The sequence below is a fragment of the Bombus pascuorum genome, chromosome 5 (assembly GCF_905332965.1).
Source record: "Bombus pascuorum chromosome 5, iyBomPasc1.1, whole genome shotgun sequence".
NCBI classification, from domain to species: domain Eukaryota; kingdom Metazoa; phylum Arthropoda; class Insecta; order Hymenoptera; family Apidae; genus Bombus; species Bombus pascuorum.
Genome location: NC_083492.1, coordinates 5,395,365 through 5,414,152, shown reverse-complemented (window position 1 = coordinate 5,414,152; position 18,788 = coordinate 5,395,365). Strand labels below are relative to the sequence as shown.

Genomic DNA, 18,788 nt, shown 5'->3' with positions numbered 1-18,788 from the left:
CTTCCATTTTTATTTTATTCCCATAGAATAATATGTCATATGTTGTTTGATATTTGAAAGGGGTGATAGTATGCTGTTATAATTAATTCACACAATCTGTTAAACATTTCCTCTCGTCATCTTGCGTTTAAGATGTTTCTTTTAATATTTTGGAATTTTATTTACGTGCATGCTATTTGGTCAAAGGTATAGGAACTAATTTTAAGAGAAGAATGCACATGATTTGTGGATTGCATAGGATTAAATTTAAATAAAAATTTAGTAGCTTATTTTATATAGAATATTTCTTTTAATAGATTTTGATGATTTTCTTCTGTTAAATTTGAAACGTATTACATAATTTCTTTTTATTTGGGATAAAAGAAATATAAAAGTTAATATGAAGTTAGTAAATTCAGATATTTTAAATGCAGGCCATCTAGGTACTGTTATGTTCTTACAAAAAGTATTTTATTTATTTTGCCTATTTTCATATTCTCGTTATTTTTAATAACACAAACATTTGGATAATAAATTAAATTGGATTTGGATGATAAATTAAACTTGCATTGTCAGTAAGATTTGAAACAGTGAAAAATCTAGCGCCACATAGTAGATATTAGATTTTTCTAACAAAGTTTTATCTAATTTTAAAATAGTAAAAGAATAAGAATGATATAATTACAATTTAAATACTTTAGCTAAATATAAATGCTGTAGTAGGGTGTAGCATCCTATGTGGGATTTGTTTTAATAAATTCAATACTTAAAAATAATAAAATATGTTTATACAATCACTCAAGCTTGTTTTCAAGTTACAAATTTTAATAAAACGCATACAATATTTTAATAAAATTATTAAAACATAAATATTATCCAAACAAATCGGTTAAATTTTGATTAGTAAATCAGAAAATAAGACTTTTCAATTCATTCATTTTACATATTCTTCCTTTATTAATAATAAATTCAAATACTATAAATGATTTAAAAGTTAAGAAACCTTAAAGAAACACTACACAGCATTAAACTGTAAAAGACAAAAGTAATGCCTGAAAGCATATCTCACGAAAATCATATTAATAATTAGATAACAAAGAAATTAGTCTTAGCTCCAAAGCGGAAGCAAAATCAACTCAACGTTCGTACAAACCTATTGTTTAATTATTTTCAAGCATCGAATTCGCTCGTATAACCGGATCCCACATAATGCCACACCTTGGACATGATCCGAATCAAAGTTACTGTTTACTTCACGGTGACTGCATCTCTAACTACTATCGTATTCTAAGTGTTAACACGTACTTCTCTTCCTATTTTCTCTTCGAAGATCTTCATTCGCGCCTAAGATCACGGGGGGAGGGTTCTAAACTCGTCTGGAAAAGAGCAAACGGATTTCTATAAAACGGTTACGGGTACATCGCACCCTACGGACATTTACTTAAAATTCGAATAGTCTCGGATTGCAACCGTATCGACGCGAGACAGGTCGGGTGTAAAACCACCGTAAACTTCTACTCCAATCAATTCGGTGCCATAAACTTGTTAGTAGCGCACCATGGTCTATTACATGCACCGTCCTCGACGACATTGAGTCGTTAGATGTTCCTCCAACTCTCGGATACCATTGAATTAAGCATCTACGGCGCTTAATTAAGGCGACTACGAGGAGCTTTGAAATAGTCGACGTTCCATGAGCGACGAATTCTATGTTCGTTCTAGGGTGAACCGGTCGTTCGATATGAAACTTAAGAATAATCAATTTATACATCGATACTGCAAGAATGACCTCAATGATCAGTTTCAATTTTCATGAGATCTATCGTTAACGAAATGTATTTTCATTTCTTTTCTCTTCTTTTTTGCAATTAAAATTAGTGGTTTTGTCCAGTTTTTAAGAAATAGACGTCTACAGGCCAAAGTGGTAAAATAACGTCAATTTAAATGTACTTTTGATGTGATTTAACTTTCACCGGAAAGCAGAATTTTTCTTGCTAGATGTTATTTATCTTTTTAGTTGGTATATTGAATATAGTATATCTACCGCTTTTCAATCGTATAGAAGAAACCTGTAATAGATATCTCATACGTTAAAATACAATATTCGAAAGAAGGATAAGATAATTTAAAAAATTGTATATTTATTTTCAACAAAAGTTCTAAAACGTTTGTCAAATTCTCTCGATTTATTTTAATTACCTACTAATATAAAAATTGCATTTTTGGATCGTTTACAAATTTGCAAATATTTTTGGAATATTTTAAAATTAGTTAACATTCTTTATTGCATCAGTTACACTTACTTGAAATATTCATAGCATCGTACGAATTTTCGTTGCACATACTTGAGCAAAGAATTTAATCTTCTGTATATTTTAAACACAGATGGAATTACGACATTCTAATATAAAAAAGGTAAGATAGATGGGCGAATAAAAATGTGGAAAATTCTGTGTATCGTAAAATTTTCAAATTTCTGCCCCATCGATATTTCGTTAAATAGTTAGAAGTGGGAACCCTACAATTTTCTTGTCCTTTTAAAGCTTTCATTTCGAAGAATGCAAATTGAACGAAAGATTGAACGTGACTTACGTGAACTTCCTTCTCGCCAGAGCCCATCTCATCGGTGCTGATATGTCTGTGGCGTAAACTTTTTCAAAGAGGTGGGCTACATGAGCAGTGGTGGCACCGTCGCCAGCTCCTAAATCCACCAACGAATGCCACGGCCCTGTAAAGCCGCTCGCTGCCATAAATTTTTGAAACTGTTCGCAGGAAAAGACATGCATGGAGCCGCGGCCGAGCAGCCTGAAATCATCATTTTATAATGTTGAAATGCGAAAATTAATAAACATAGAATATATGTACACAGAATAGCTTGTCTTTTCTTTGAGAAATATATTTGATATTAATATTGATCAGATTCCATTATTGATGAAATTATATAACATATAATATGGTAAAGTACTATTTTACCACATAACTGTTCGTAATATAATAATAAGATATAATCTTATATATAATAATTTTTATATTTTTTAAATAAGTCTTAATCGTCTAAATATATTTATATGATATCGGTACAGAAAATTATAATTTTTCGAATCAAATGTTGCTTAAAAATGCAGGAATTTACAATCGCATTTGGATTATAAAATATTTACGTTTTAAATGCGAATAAATTTTAAAGTATTGAAAAGCGAAGAAAGTTTACAACGCTATACGAGCATGTATAGAAATTTTCGCATTTTCTGTCTCGTACAAAATATAATTCCGCTGTAACAACTTTGACAAGGTAAATCTAAGTTATTACAAGATAAAGTCGTAAACGTCGAGATTTGGTGGTGCACGAGGTAGGCTACAGAAGGGTGAGACGAATAAATCAACGCAACGGTAACACATATTTCAACATCTCATTGTGCGGGTCGACGGAGCTTCCATGATCGATGAAAGGCAGCTGCATATAGAAATCAAAAGGTCCGACGTGTTTGTGGCTCGGTTTAGTCGGGAGAATTCGATGATGCCTCGTTTCGGAGGGAATCTTGCGACTAGCCGGCGGATGATGGTGAGGGCTGAACCATGGCTGAACGCACGAGGAAAAAGGGCGGGTTCATTTGAAAATACCAGCGCTGCCGCAACGCGGCGCACAACGGTGGCGATCCATCAATGCCGCGGAACGCGGGATTTTGATCGTGAATTCGGTTACCCCCGGCGTTATAAATAAGGCGATGGTGGTCTCATGGTCCCCTTCTTCGTGGGCCCACCTCGATTTTTCTCCCTCTCTACCGCTTCCTGCGCTCGACCATAGCCGGTGCCATCAATTAACGAGCACCTCCTGGCTTCTATTGAATAATAAATAAAAATCAAAAAGAGAAAGAAAAAGAAAAACAGACGAGATAGGAGGAGGAGAAGAAGGAAGAGAAGAAGATTTCAGATGAGACAGAGGAAAGAGGTGCGGAAGAGGAGGATGAAAAGAAGCGAATGGAAAGAAGAGAAAGAAACATGGAGACCCGGTTGCCGCATTTTTCGTAGCATCTTTCCGATTCTCTATCTTGTTCTTTATTCTTTCCACGGATCATTCACGGTCTATCTCTCTTATTTCTCCGTTTATTATTTGCTTCTTTTCATTACCATCTTGTTTTTGTTTTACCGTCTCTCTGTCTCTCTTATACAGTGCCTGTTTACTTTGCCGTACCGTTGGGCTTGTTTCCATTGTCAGTCTCCACCATGGTCGCGTATAACCTGTACACGGGTCTCCTTGTTGCACGCCGGAGACGATCAACCAGTGAAGAATGAAAGAAATGGAAAGGGAAGAGAGCGTGCAACGAAAGAGAAAACGAAAGAACCAGTGAGAAAGAGAGGGTGAGGGGGAGAGAGCAGAGGAAAGGAACGGGTAGATACACATACGATATACACGCGTGCGGCTCACAAATCAGGCTTGCGGATCGTGGCGGCTTCGTCGGCGGCGCGAGCGACAATTAATTCACCGCTTTTGCTCTCGGCTCCTCTTCTTGGACCCCATTGTGTGTACGTACTCGTTCCTCCCTTCTCCCCGCGTCGCAATGTTTCTCCCAATGGAGAATCGTTTGGGGCCTATCGGTGCTTCCAACGTCGCCCTGTTTTATCGAGCGATTCCGATCCCTTCTTTTCGCCCTTTTTGCTTTCCACAACTTCGTCGTCGGGGGCCCCCTACCTCTACCTTTCGAAGCCGCGTCTTTAATTTCGACCCTGGCGTCACGCGGTCTAGAGAAGTCCGGTGCGCGCGCGGCTACACAGCGTTGCCAGGTTTAAAAAGCCGATCCCTCGCGATCTTGCGTTATTACGCGAATTTTGAATCGGCCCATTATTTCTTTCCCACGCAGTTTCGTTACGTTGTTAATAATGTATTATTATTTTTCAAATCGCAGAAATTAGAGCCAATTGTTTTAGGGTAAGATGCATTTAGATAGTTTGAACGTAATACTACTTTATAATTAAATTCACGTATCTTCGCAGTTTCAAGCCCGAGTCCTTTAAAACGAAAGATACACACTACGACATTTTACTTTATCTTTTCAATATATTCTTTGAGAAAGGCCACATCTTCTATATCAAAATTCATACAAAAGTTTAATTATGAATCTAATACTTGCACTAGAATCGATACGAGTCGTACAATTCGGTATCGATTCAATTACTTGATCGATATTCAATTAAAACACTTATTCTCAGTACTAATAAATAGATCTACAAATATGTATCGTGTCTTACCACATACCAATGACGAATTGCACATAGCGCGCATTTAAACACCATCGATTCCAACATAGTAACGTGTTATAAAAGTAACTATATATGTACATCAATACCAATAATCATGTAGCAATCTCAAAGCATACATCATCGGGATTAAAAATAACTGACTGTAAGAAGTTTCGAAGCGCTGATGGCTAGTCTACGAGTCATATCTACACGGAACGGGACAGTGGCGGGTATAAAGGTGATAAGAATCTTTTTCCAGGGGTTCTGAACGATTATTTACAATTCCAGCCACCTACTCGGTCCGGGCGGTGCGGTGGTTGAATTTTTGTCGACCGACAGGCGGCGCTGGTTCAGTTCGCTATGGCCTCGGTGGCTTTTATCGGTGAGGGCCTCTCGCGTTCGCTCGTAAAATACCTCGAAGGGCGAGCGCGTAGTGTTAAAGAGGCGCTCGAAGGACCGTTTACCTAATAATAGCAATAATATGTAAATGCGATGCGTATCAAGTCGCCATCTAAAGAATCCACCCCGCTACGGGCCTATTGTTTGCAAATCTTCGTTTCAGCCGTGCTGCTCTCTGCTGGATTGCTGCAGAGCTCTCGATACACCTATCTCCGTCTCTTTTTGCACCATCGTTTTACCTGCGATCTGTCCTTCTCCCGATACCGGACGCGCAAATAATCGAAGGTAGGCTAGCATTACAGAAACACACCTAACGACACAGACGCGAGATGCGTCTCATCGTATCTCGGTTTTTCTGCAGTATTCTGCTGTTTGCATTCGGAGAATCGAGGAATCCAAGACGATGGAAAACGAGCATATGCCACGATATCATAAATTTACAGGAAGCTTTACAACGAATTATTTTTTGAGAATGTTTGGCACTAAGCTGTAAGTATCTCAATTGAAGATCGAAGTAAATGACAAATGGCAATTACTATCGAACTTCGGTTCCAGCATTTGTACTTTTGTTTATAACGGTTCGAATCAGTTTAAAATATTAATATCGCTACGTAAATATTTTGGTGTAATGGCGTGCGATTTAGGTTAGTCAAGATACACGAATTGAATTCAAATAACTTGAAACTTCTCATAGTGCCAACTGTAACAACGGCGTCAGAGAAGTAAAAAAGAACTACTACTTGTAAAGAGAGTACTAGAGTACTATCGCATATTCAATTTTCGACGTGGTCATAGAATTCTATCGAGAATGTAACACATGCTTGTATTTATGGATGCAAAGTTCGGTTCAGCTTTAAGTAAACCGCTTTAAGAGGTTACATCGATGCGGTAAAATTATAATTTGATTCAATCTTGTCACGCTCGAGATTTTTCAAGCTTCGAACATCATTATATATTCACGTCGTTACATTCGGGACCGGTGTAACACTGTAATACAACGTGGAACTTTTCGAAGTACGCCCTGAATGGATTAATGAACCGAGTGACATGGGATCTGATTGGGGCAACACTTAAGGAATCCGTCCAGTCATCTTTACCTTCGTTTGTCGCCCTGAACGAGCATAACGCGCTATCCTGACCTTTCTCCTCCTTCTTTTTATTCTTCCTTATGTCACTTCTCTTTCCCCTTCTTCGGTTACTTTTTCATATTGTTGCTCTAGATCGCTTTTCGACCACGTCGAGAGACTCACTTTTCGTTTCGTGACTTACATTGCTGACCGTAAGCATTAGGATATCTTACTCATCTTACTGTACTGTAATAAAATAATTAGAAAATGGGAAATGTTCAATTTGTACGAAATATCAAAAGATGTTTTAAATGTTTTGATATATAGCTACATATGTATTTATGGTTGGCGTTATCTATAATTTGCCACTGTAATTGCCAAAATTTTGGAATCCTCTATTTTCTATCGCGCTATTGCGTTACTGTTATCGAAGATTGTATTATAAGAGACGTCTAATTAACAATTAACTGTTATCAACTGTGATCTGTAATAATTACAACATATCTAACGAATAAAATTATAAATTAACCAAAATAATTGATAAAAATACCCTTATACGTACAATAACCCACTACATACGTAGATATTGATAGAAATTAATTTCGATTTTGTATTTCCTAATTACAAAATCAAATGTCGAGAGACAACAAGGATCTTGAGTTATGTTTATAACTTCCTCGTTCGATTCAATAGTCAATTTCAGCGGTATTACTTTCCTAGGATGCACTCAATCAATGTCTGCCAGACTGAAAAATGTATTTCGAATTGGTGAGAAGCAAAGGGATCACGGTGGCTTGAGAAATTTCACAGATCGTTCGCCAACTTTTCTTCAAGAGAGCTTTTCATACGTTTACAAATTCAAATCGACCGTGAAACTTTTAATTCCGAGTCTTCTGTATTGTATATATATTCGCTGACAATTCGCTATAAACATCAATAATGGAACGGAACCGCTGAACTCGGCTTCTACTTTTCCGCTATGAAACATTATTGGCATCGACGATATTTATCATTTGTCTTCGATGATATCGAAAGCATAGATGATACTTTAAGATATATGTATTTCCTTGAATTATTTGATAACAAAGGATCTCTCACGGAGAACAAAAAGATTCACATAAGCTAAAAATATAGATTATAAAGAATTAAACTTATCATAGAAGCAAATACATTTTTTTATTTTCATTTTAAAACAATTTTTCGTTATCAGATGGGAAGCACCGAAATTTAATTAATAAATTATTCAAACGGTTCAGCCGTTATCGGATTGTACGAAAGAAGAGCGATCGGAAAGGCGTGAAGATTATTTGAAAGAAATCAAACAAGAGGAGAACCAAGGGTCTTTCGTTCCGACGTCATCGTTTCTTGTACTTCCTCGACCTTCTTCCCTTTTTCATTCTTCAGTCACGATTATACGATGGACGCTCTAGGTTTTAGTAAAAGCGCGACGAGAAAGACGAGACATGAGCATAAGCATAAGCAGAAAGAGAATCAGAAGGAACGACGCGCTCGACACAGCGTATGCGCAGCTAGTGTGCGTCCGCGGTGACAATGTAGACCGTAGACGATTTTCGGATTCGTTCGACTATTTTCGTGTGCGCTCGTGCGCCGGTTCGCCGTGGTGGGATTTAGCTAGCTTCGCTGATGTGTACGAGAAGTCAACGCGTGGTGGGGGAATAGCGATAGTGGGGATAGCATGGGGAAAAGAAGGACGAAGAGAGGGAGCGAGAAAAGGAGGGGAAAACGGTGTCGTTCGAAGGAAAAACGAGAGGAACGAGAACGGAGAAGACAGAGAGAAACGTAGCGTCTATTTAGCATTCCCCCTGCCGCGGCGACGGTATCTCGTTAGCTGGCTTTTCGTTCCTTCTCCTTCTGCTCGTTCGTCGTGCTTGGAGCGCGGGTGTGAGAGACGAGAAGTTCCGAGGGCTATGCGAGACAGAATGGAAAGCGGAAGAGAGAAGCGAGAAGAAGAGAAGAGGGGAGAGAGGACGTAGTTGGGAGCTAGGGATGCTGGGTAGGCGTGGAACATGGACCACCCTGTCCACGAGCGATGGAGGGGAGGCCACGCCGCGATAGTCGCGGTGGTGGTGGCAGATCGGCGACTGAAGGATGGGGAGGGAGGGTGGATAGGAGTATCCGTGGACAATAATTACTATTATACACGTCGGAGTTTTGCAAATGCTGTCCTCCGCGCCGGGTAAGAACGAGGAAACGGGGGAAGAGGGCCGAGTGGGTGGCTGGTGAGCATGTTTGCCCGTTATTTCGCTCAGCTTCGCCTAGGAGTTAAACGGGATAAGGGTTTGTCTCACGGGAGGGGGATGTGGAGCGATTCTTAAACGGGATCGTTATGCGAGTTTTTCGCATACTCTCTTTCCCTTTTTGCATCGTGTTGCCTTTCTACTTTCCTCTCTCTCTCTCTTTCTCCTTTATACTTCTCGATTTCCTTGTTCTCCACGTATCTCGTCTTCTTTCCCTTTACCCCCACCTTTGTCAGTCTCGAGGCCCGTTTCACCCCTGGAAACGTTATCCATCTTTCTTTCTCTTTTTCGTGAGCGTCCGCGATCTCGAAACGTTCGCGTTGCGTTCGTCGTGACTGCGAACATCGTCGGCGAGCGTGTGCGCGGAGACGTGGATCACACGTCGCGTATACGTTCGAACCAATTCGACCCTTTCCCGGCGAGGGAGGGAGCGGTTCCACTCCCCCGGTCTCTATACACCGCGACGCTTTTACGAAAGGGGCGCGAGCGAAGAAATCGCAACGCTCCGTATCCCTTCCTTTTGTTTCCTCGCGTCAATTTTTGAAGGATTCGATGCTCCGTTTGTTTCACCGCGATAAGTCGGCACTGAAAAGGGAAGTATACGAAGGAAAGAATTCCTATTGTTGGTTGTATCGAGGAATAGCGTTCGCTGAAAGGTTATGCTTGAATATGAATCGACTGTTTAGAATAAAACCATTTTTATTTGGTTTTGAGATTAAATACGCATTTCTCTTCCTACGTCTTTCTCATGTCTCGATATCACAGTAGTTAGTTAGTTTACCTCGATTCACCGTATAATGATTCGATTAATCGACGGTAGTCTATTTTATTCTATTACCATATGATATCACAGTTTGATAAAATGGGATTCTAATTTTGGATTTACTTGGTGAATCTGTAAGAGCACGATATCGTATCAGTTTGTAATTTCGTCGCAAGTTCGGGAACATCGTCCGATTTTCAGCGAGATTGTCGTGGGAGAATATAGGAGCACGAAGTGGACTATTCGCGAGGGAAATACACGCTTTTATAACTCGTTTCTTCTCGGCGCCAGCTACAGCAAATCCTGCCCCCTTCCTTGGAGACATTTCTGAATTTTAGACGCCTTAAACACTGTGATTCGAGTACGATCCCCAAGAGTTGTTGCGCCATAAAAGATAAAGAAGGACGGGCGTAGACTTGATTCGGCCAACCAGCTACATATTGTAGCTTACTAAGTACAAGAAAGAATAAGAGCGTGCGTCGAAGAAAATTATTTTCTTAACGTATAAAATCAAATTGGAATTATTAAGAATCGAGCGTTTAAATAAAATCGCAGATAGCTGTCTAATGTATTCCTAATCGCGATCGATAATCAAAGGATAAAAGGCGGATAAAAGTCATTCGTTCTAAAGTATACGAAAAGAATCAAGAATCGTGACAACAGAGATTAATTGCGTCGAAGCGGTGTAAGATACGTTTAATCACAGCTTGCAGGTGTCGTTATAATATTTCCGAATTTATATTCGTTTTTATCGAGCAAATGTTCCTAACGATCGAATAACGTGAAATAACGTTTGAAGATGTCTTTCCTTCAAGCTGAGCTTTCTTCGATCGTCGTGTGTAAGGTCAATGTATCTTGCCCCCACCGGAACCTTCCATTCTATCGACTGCAGCGTATATAATAAGTTACACATCTTTTCCCAAGTGCAAGTTCCTCGCGAACGTGTTCGATATATATAATAAGCGTAACACTCCATTCTCTGATATAACTTTTCCGATCGAACGCAGATACCGACGTTGTTACAACTCGGTTTCACAGTAGCGTGTATTATGCACAGTTTGCCCGCAAGCTTTTCACAATGGTTTAACGGGATTAGGAATCGAGCGAAGATGGTAAATTTATTTTTTACATTGCTTGAAAAGTCATCGAGAGAGCGTGAAAATATTTTCCTTCTGAAATAATAATGTTGCTTTTGGAGGTACGTACTTTGATTATTCGAAAGGAGAAACTCGACGATCTACTCGATATTTTAACTGGGAATAATTAACGAGCGTATCGATGATTATTAATTCTCCTTGTATTTCTCATTCTGATTTTTCTGTGACAAACGTGTAGCAGATTACACACGATTCCACTATTGTAATATTAGGAAATTGTGGTATATTCTAATCAAAGAACGAACAACAGTAGATCTTAACTGCAACTTTCACGCAGGAACATTAGCGGAAAGTATAAATAGCGAAGGATTACTACGTTTGTACCGTCAGACACGATACGAACAAAGATGACTGCGGAATGCGTTTTCTCGCTGTAACGTTCCAGGATTAGAAAATTCTTTCTCCATATGTATCACCGGATGGTGTCATTTTTATCTGTACGTTACTATAACGTACTACGCTTATAAATAAAAGGGTTACATATATCCAAGTTCTCTGGATTTCGAGCGTATTCGTCCAAATCGATCTCGATTTTACTTATTCGTATAACTTTCAAAATTCCATTTACGGTGGCGAAAGATATAGCTCCGCCCAGTTGGCTGAAACACCCTGTATATCTATATAGCGTACGTGGAATCGAAGAAGACACTGGTTCGCTGTTCGTTAGGCGAATCCTCATGGTAGCGACGAGAGATCGTGCGGGGGCCACGGCTAGTTTTTATCATAGACGTTAACGGCCATTCCGATTGACTGGTTGGCCAGCCCCATATCGTTCGATTTATGTGGACGCGCGACTCTACGAACGACACCCGTGCATATGTAATTCGTAGGGTTGCTCGTGGACCATTGCTACGCGGTCTACGATTCTTCCTCTGCCTCTGGTCCCGTGGAAATACATACCGGTTTATACTGATACTATATACGGGGAAGATGCGTTCGTCACGCCTGTACCGCCGATACCAATACGCTGTCACAAAGGGATGCTTCTTGCTTTCCTCTTTAACTTCCATCGCGTCAAGCTGTTTATTTTCGTATCGGATAGGATAGATGATTCGAGCGGGATTCGATACGTTCGATGGCGTGTTGGTAGACCGAGTATTACGAGCTGCGATCAGGAACGGGGTGGTTGCCCGTTTGCAAGCAAATCGAAAGCGAGAAATAATTTCCTATTTAACGTTAGAACCACCGAACTGAATCGAATTGACGGGATTCATTTATTTAGCATTAGTTATCGTAACAGTATTTAATTCGACGAATATCGCTATAGTTGAATTCGAACGCATCAAAGTACGTAAAAATATTGAAATATCCCATTGCAATTGGAATAATAATATGAACATATAAAATTGATTGTAAATAGTGATTACTCGTGAGCAACAGCGAGCAGGCAAATCGAAAGCGAGAAATAATTTTCTATTTAACGTTAGAACCACCGAACTGCGTCGAATTGACGGGATTCATTTATTTAGGATTAGTTATCGTAACTCGACGAATATCGCTATCGTTGAATTCGAACGCATCAAGATACATAAAAATACTGAAATATCCCATTGCAATTGGAATAATAAGACGAAAATATAAAATTGAATAAAGAGTGGTTACTCGTGAGCAACAGCGAGCAGGCAAATCGAAAGCGAGAAATAATTTCCTATTTAACGTTAGAACCACCGAACTGGATCGAATTGACGGGATTCATTTATTTAGGATTAGTTATCGTAACTCAACGAATATCGCTATCGTTGAATTCGAACGCATCAAGATACATAAAAATACTGAAATATCCCATTGCAATTGGAATAATAAGACGAAAATATAAAATTGATTGTAAATAGTGATTACTCGTGAGCAACAGCGAGCAGGCAAATCGAAAGCGAGAAATAATTTCCTATTTAACGTTAGAACCACCGAACTGGATCGAATTGACGGGATTCATTTATTTAGGATTAGTTATCGTAACAGTATCTAATTCGACGAATATTACTATAGTAAGGGCATATGCGTCTTAGGACGTTTCGATTCGAAAATGCCTCGCGTAGTTGTTTTGCCACAGAGGATTAACACTGTACGACGCACATAATTTAATAAACAAACTTTGGACAAAGCAATTTCGCTGCTACGTGCAACCTACAACAAGCGACAAGTTCAAACCTTTCGGTACTCCCTCGACCAGTATAAATAGACGACCATGTTCTCCAGAAGCCAGTCGATCGTGCGAAGCGTTATAAATATCGAGTCATCGAGATCATCAGTCGAGCGAATAAGTATAACAATTAGTATCAGTACCGCAGTATCGCGCAATCTTATAACGAACATCATCGAGCGAGCAAACTTAACTTTGTATTCTACATTTTAAAATATCTGTAAATATAGTTAACGAAATCAACTCGTCCCGTTGTTAATTTGACCAACAACACGTCACACCGTCCACTACGCTATCGTTGAATTCGAACGCATCGAAGTACGTAAAAATACTGAAATATCCCATTGCAATTGGAATAATAAGACGAAAATATAAAAGCAGGCAAATCGAAAGCGAAAAATAATTTTCCGTCGAACAGATTCTGTCAAAATAGCGAGTCTCGGAGTTCCAGTTTTGCGCTAACAATTCGAAAAATATCAAGCTCGTTCAAGTGTTAAATTCAAACTTACGTGCACGTGTTTCGAGAGTATTAAAACGAGAATATTGAAACGCCCAATTGAAATTAAAGTATTCGATTGAAAGTAGAATTGATGGTAAAACTACACGGTGATACGTAGCTGTAAGAAAACTGTGCAATCGATATAAATAAATGAGTCATAAGCGAAAGTATAAAATATCGTACAGTTCGGTTTCATCAAACGGTTAGGTATTATTATCCGTATATGTACGTATGTCGCGTGCGCGACGAGGGTGAATTTTAAAATTCTCTGCCCCAATCGTGATTCGAACGACTCCTTTCTTTTTCCTACTCCGATATTTTCTAGGGAGACGTAGTTAATATAAAAATAATAAAGCTCGTTATATACCTATCTGCCTACTAATAATACGAACCACTGTTATTTCCCTTCTTTGTAAATATCCAACTGCAATTCTTGGAACACTAACACGTTTCAAACTCACATGTTTGCTCTTCATTGAGAAAAAAAGCGATATACATTTCGTAAATTACATCATATTGATCTTTTATTATCTTCTTCCTTTTTATACTTTCTAATCGATATTTTTTTTTTTATCATCATCATCGAACCATCGATGCTGTAAGAGATAAACGAGACGCGTTCTTTCGTTAATTCGATGGCGTTGTAATTTCCTCGCTATTTCTCTTTCTATCAACGAAAAGGCAAACCACGTATAATAACGCGTCTCCGAATAAAGCAAACTTTTCTTAATTCTCAACGTAGGGTCTTTCGATCTCGGAGCGCGCGAGTTTCATCGTTCAACCCCTCGGACACCCTGACAAACCCTTCCCCTTTCTTCGCTCGTCTCGTTTCTTTTCTCGGTCAGCATCCTGCGATTGGTCCACGGAGACGACGTTGGCTCGTTGGTCAGTAATTATCATTAGCGCGTTTGCGCGGCGCTCGGCTCTCCTTCCGATTGGCAACCCTCTCCGTAATTAATGGAGGGGCGCAGGCGCGAATTCTCGCGTCTAATGGAAAAGCGTCTCGTGGGCGTCGACCCCTCGAAAACCTCTGGATTTCTGGCTTTCTCTCTGTTCCCAGTCCTGTGGCCACTAATTATAAACGAGGGGCGGCGCTCGTTTCACGCATACCACCCTCTTCGTGGCCACGCGTCCTCCGCCACGAGTTTGCGCCCTGCTAATTGCTCATTAACCCTTTACCTCGCCAGAAACTCGACAAATGTGGGCGTTCCTAGGTGATTTCTTTCGGTCGAGACGGTTTTCAAAGAGAAAGACGTAGCACTTTGTCGACTGAGAGTTTTATTTGTTCCACGTCCTATCTATATTTTCTTATCCGAAGACGTTCTAACAGGCATACCAGTAGTGGGTACTGTTGAGATAGACTGATACGAGGAAGGCACGAGTGGATGAATTTTTAATATAAAAATATATCGAAATAAGTATAAGTATAGTGGTATAGCGTATGCTGATCCAGATTTTCACTCTACAGTGTTACGATACAATAGAAGAAATTATGATAGGGAACACGTTCATATATTAGGTCGTCCGAAAAGTTTCTTTCGTTTTATAAGGAAATAGTGGATGCACAACATTTTCCGTTTTATATTATTTTATCGAATTACGTATGATCCATTTTGTTCCATCAAAATAAAGATCACAAGGTTCGACAGATTAGGTTTCGTGTTTCTATAAAGATGCATCGTTGTAAAAGACGTGTCTGTAAAAGAAAGACACTTTTCGGACAACTTAATATTTATAGCAAAGGACATTACCAAAGAGTTAACCTCGTAGCTGTAGCTGAAGGTTACGAGAAACAGCAATAGAAATTTACTTGTAACTCTTTTCTTTCTAGATCTTGCAAGCTAGAACAAAATTTATACTCAAGGACGCAATAATATGGATCTCTTCTTATTTCGAATCTTTTGTTTCGCCAAATTCTATTCTCTTCGTAACAGCGGTCTTCGGGTGACGGATATACAAAAGAAAAAGGTGTAGGGTTTTTCTTGAAGTAATTACTTCAACAGGTACGTTTATGATACAACTCGAGATATTTTAACGCGTTTTTATTTCAGAAAAATGTGTATTCTAACACGTGTTTCTTATTGTTACGAAAGCTGAGAAATCGAGGAAGACTAGCGCGAGATAACGAACGAAGCAAAACGAACGTGAAAGGTTCGATCAAGTTGGATTTAGAAGAGCGCGAAGATACGTAGATACAGGTGATTAGATAGATTGCAGGTTGAAAAAATTATTGGACTACTAATTTACGAGGTATAAGCATTTATGTAAAAATTCTAATCCTAAATGAAGTCGAAGGGAAGTTCAATAACGAAACAGAAATATAAAAGTGGCTAATGGAAAAACGGATAAAATCGGTCGTATAATTGACACACGGTTGTCTCGTTAGTTTTCCGTATCTGAGGATTTTTATAAAATCGACGCGACTTAATACTGCGAGGCCGACAAGCACTTACGAAATTATATCGATGTTTGGCCGGCGACGAACAAAAACGAGGTGGGACGTAATGACGTGTTTTCAAGTGATAAACATCGCGAACACGTAATTCCCTGGCAACGTATGTTTCCCAATCGTTTCCGGAAAATTACTGATTTCATTGCCGCGTCGTTGTAATTACGAAAATGCTCGGCCTGGTTCCCTCGAATTATCGACTCACGTGCTTCTGTTCGCTCATTAAAATCGTATTTACCTTATAACGCCATAAGTTTACGTGACTTTGCCATTTGCATTGTATACGACAAATGGAAACGAATGGTTTTGCTAACGACGACGTTTAAAAATTAACGTGTCTTCGATCGTAGCACCAAAGGATATTACGATTTTCCCTAACGTCTACAACGTCTTAATTAATAGGGAAAATTACGAAAGAAACAAAATTTGTCATTTTACTACTCGTCGTATGAACGAAAATAGGTACTGCGATATATAGTTTGCGATATCGCTCAATTTCTCGACAACCGACTGACAACAAAAACGTAAAGAATTTCTGATTCTCGGATAGAAAATTTAGAAGCGAGGGAGACGAGTGTGACGTGCAAGTTCCGGCACGTGTCGAACGAACGTCTTAAAAGTATGGCCAAGCAAGAAGAGGTATATATCGTATATACCGATGAGAAAGTAAGGATCTGGTCACCCTTTGGAAGTCAGGTTTACAAGGACAGAGGGGAGGTCGAAAAGCAGACAGGGAGATAACAGGTGGCGCGCGGAACTAAACAGCCCCTTTCCTCGATCGTCCTTCTTCGGCAGGTACATACTCACGACCATTCTAAAGTTCCGCACACTCCGGGGCCTGACACAAAAACTGGCTGCTGTGTTCGTCCGACTACGGAATCTGTTGGGACCTGCTTGTCTCACTTTGTTACGATCGATCGGATGTTTTCCACCCTCTCCCTTCGCGCAATTTCATGTTATCTTTCTCCTTACATCGTTAGTCGATCGATAGGTATTAGGCGATCTTGATTTAGTTTACGAGAATCGGATATTTTATCTACGTAAATCTGCAGTTTATACGAAATGTAGAACTTGGCGTGGGTGAAATATAGCGTTATCACGAACATGGAACAATTTATGAAACGCGAGAACGATTTAATAATTCGGAGAAATTCGGAGAAATTTCAGTAGGTAGATATTTTATGTTACATCGAAATTTTCTGCCAATTATGGAAATTCTCTTTTGTACCTTCGACTCGTGCAACAGTCTCTCGTGACGTATCTATTATCCCGACACGTATTTTACTAACTTCGCTAAACGGGTAACCCACTTTTCTTCGTTTTCTCATGTTCTTTCAGCATCGCGTTTATGCGTCTTTTACGCGTTATTTCATCGGTTGGTCCTTGAGACATAAATCTGTCGTCTCTCTATAGAGATGGCGAATAAACAATGCAAACTTGTTGGAATACAACGATATTACACGCATAGGCACAAATACTCTTACACAGGCACTCACGCGCTTAGGTCATACTCGTTACTGTATACTGTAAATATGTAAATACTATAATCATTGTAAATAATATAATTTAACACCCCCCTCCCCTTCCCTCTCATCCCCCCCCCCCAAAATCCCACAACGCATAAAAGTAATACACCGAGGAGTCCTGTTTTGCGGCCAAGTTTCAGGACAAAATACAACACACACAAGAATACACAAAAACCACGCACCAATGCGACTTAAACCCAAAAAAGACAAAAAAATAAACGCAAAAACCGAAAATCCACGACACATATTAGACCATGGCTACGTCGTACCGACGCGTATCGGTACTTTTGCCTAAACACACCATACTCAATTCATTGTTTATTGTGAATCTCAAAAATGTACAAAAAAATCAAATATTGGCTAAATAAACTATTTAAAAAAAAAAAAAAAAAAAACTCGTTACTGTATAGAGAGTGGGGTTTAAAATATTTAAGGGATCGTGGGTCACTACCTACGTCTAGTCTGAGAGTAACCAACGATCGACAATCTCCATACGTTGTTAATTATATCACTCGTTTATATACATCAGGTTCTGTAGTTCCGTTTAATAAATATCACCGAATATTATTGTAACACAAACATTGTGTCTTCCACAGATTATTACTCTTAACTTTAAGATAAAATTCTAACAAAACTACGAAAACTACCTCTCTGTCGAGAAAGGACGATTCATCGATCGGAGCCAGGCAGATGTTCGCAGACCTGAGCAATGGAATTTCTCTGAAATATCATGTTCGTTAGTCGAAGAGAATAGATTTGGCTAGACGCGTATCCGCATCGGTAAGATCAAAAGGATTAAACCTTGTCGATTTTCCTGGATATTTATCCAAGGAATCATTTAATCGCGAATTATTATCGTACAAACGATGGTAAACTGACAGTAGCGAGAGCCCTGGCGACTATAACAGACTACGAGAGAGCGAAACATTCAATTACGCGTTCCTTGATCACGACTCTTTCGCTTTTCTACCATTCGCAGAACGTATCAAAAGTGGCAGGATAAACAGGACGAAGGCACGAATCAACAGGCACGTCGATGGAACACCGGTATTAGAAGTGAAACGGTAATGGACCGGGCTATAATTATTCCGTGTTCCGCGGAGCAAACAGCCAGTAACGACCGAATTTGCATCTGGATACAATCGTGCAGCCATGGAAATAACAGAAACTCGCTGGTTCAAGGAGAACATTTCCGGCGAACAATTAGAAATAATGGCCGTTCCACGTCGATGTAGCAATCATTGTTAATTGACATCGAAGGAGCTGCGAAACGATTCGGCTCGACGTGGGTCTCCACCTGCTCCCGGATCCCT

At 39.4% G+C, this 18,788-nt stretch overlaps 1 protein-coding gene and 1 long non-coding RNA gene across 3 annotated transcripts in view; both read right to left on the bottom strand.

Annotated features, from left to right (window-relative positions):
* Positions 1-18,788, bottom strand: part of LOC132907047 (protein-L-histidine N-pros-methyltransferase) — a 43,796-nt gene that overhangs the window by 4,480 nt on the left and 20,528 nt on the right. For both annotated transcript variants that reach the window (XR_009658099.1, XM_060959790.1), the window contains exon 3: positions 2,572-2,784. Coding sequence is in view for 1 of the 2 variants with exons in the window: in XM_060959790.1 (XP_060815773.1) it covers positions 2,572-2,784 (213 nt within the window). In the remaining variant the exon portion in view is untranslated. The remainder of the gene's footprint in view (positions 1-2,571; positions 2,785-18,788) is intronic.
* Positions 18-2,556, bottom strand: LOC132907049 (uncharacterized). The gene is made up of 3 exons (XR_009658100.1): positions 1,421-2,556; positions 1,285-1,355; positions 18-1,197 (listed from the first exon to the last, which is right to left on the bottom strand). It is a non-coding gene; the product is annotated as an uncharacterized LOC132907049 (long non-coding RNA).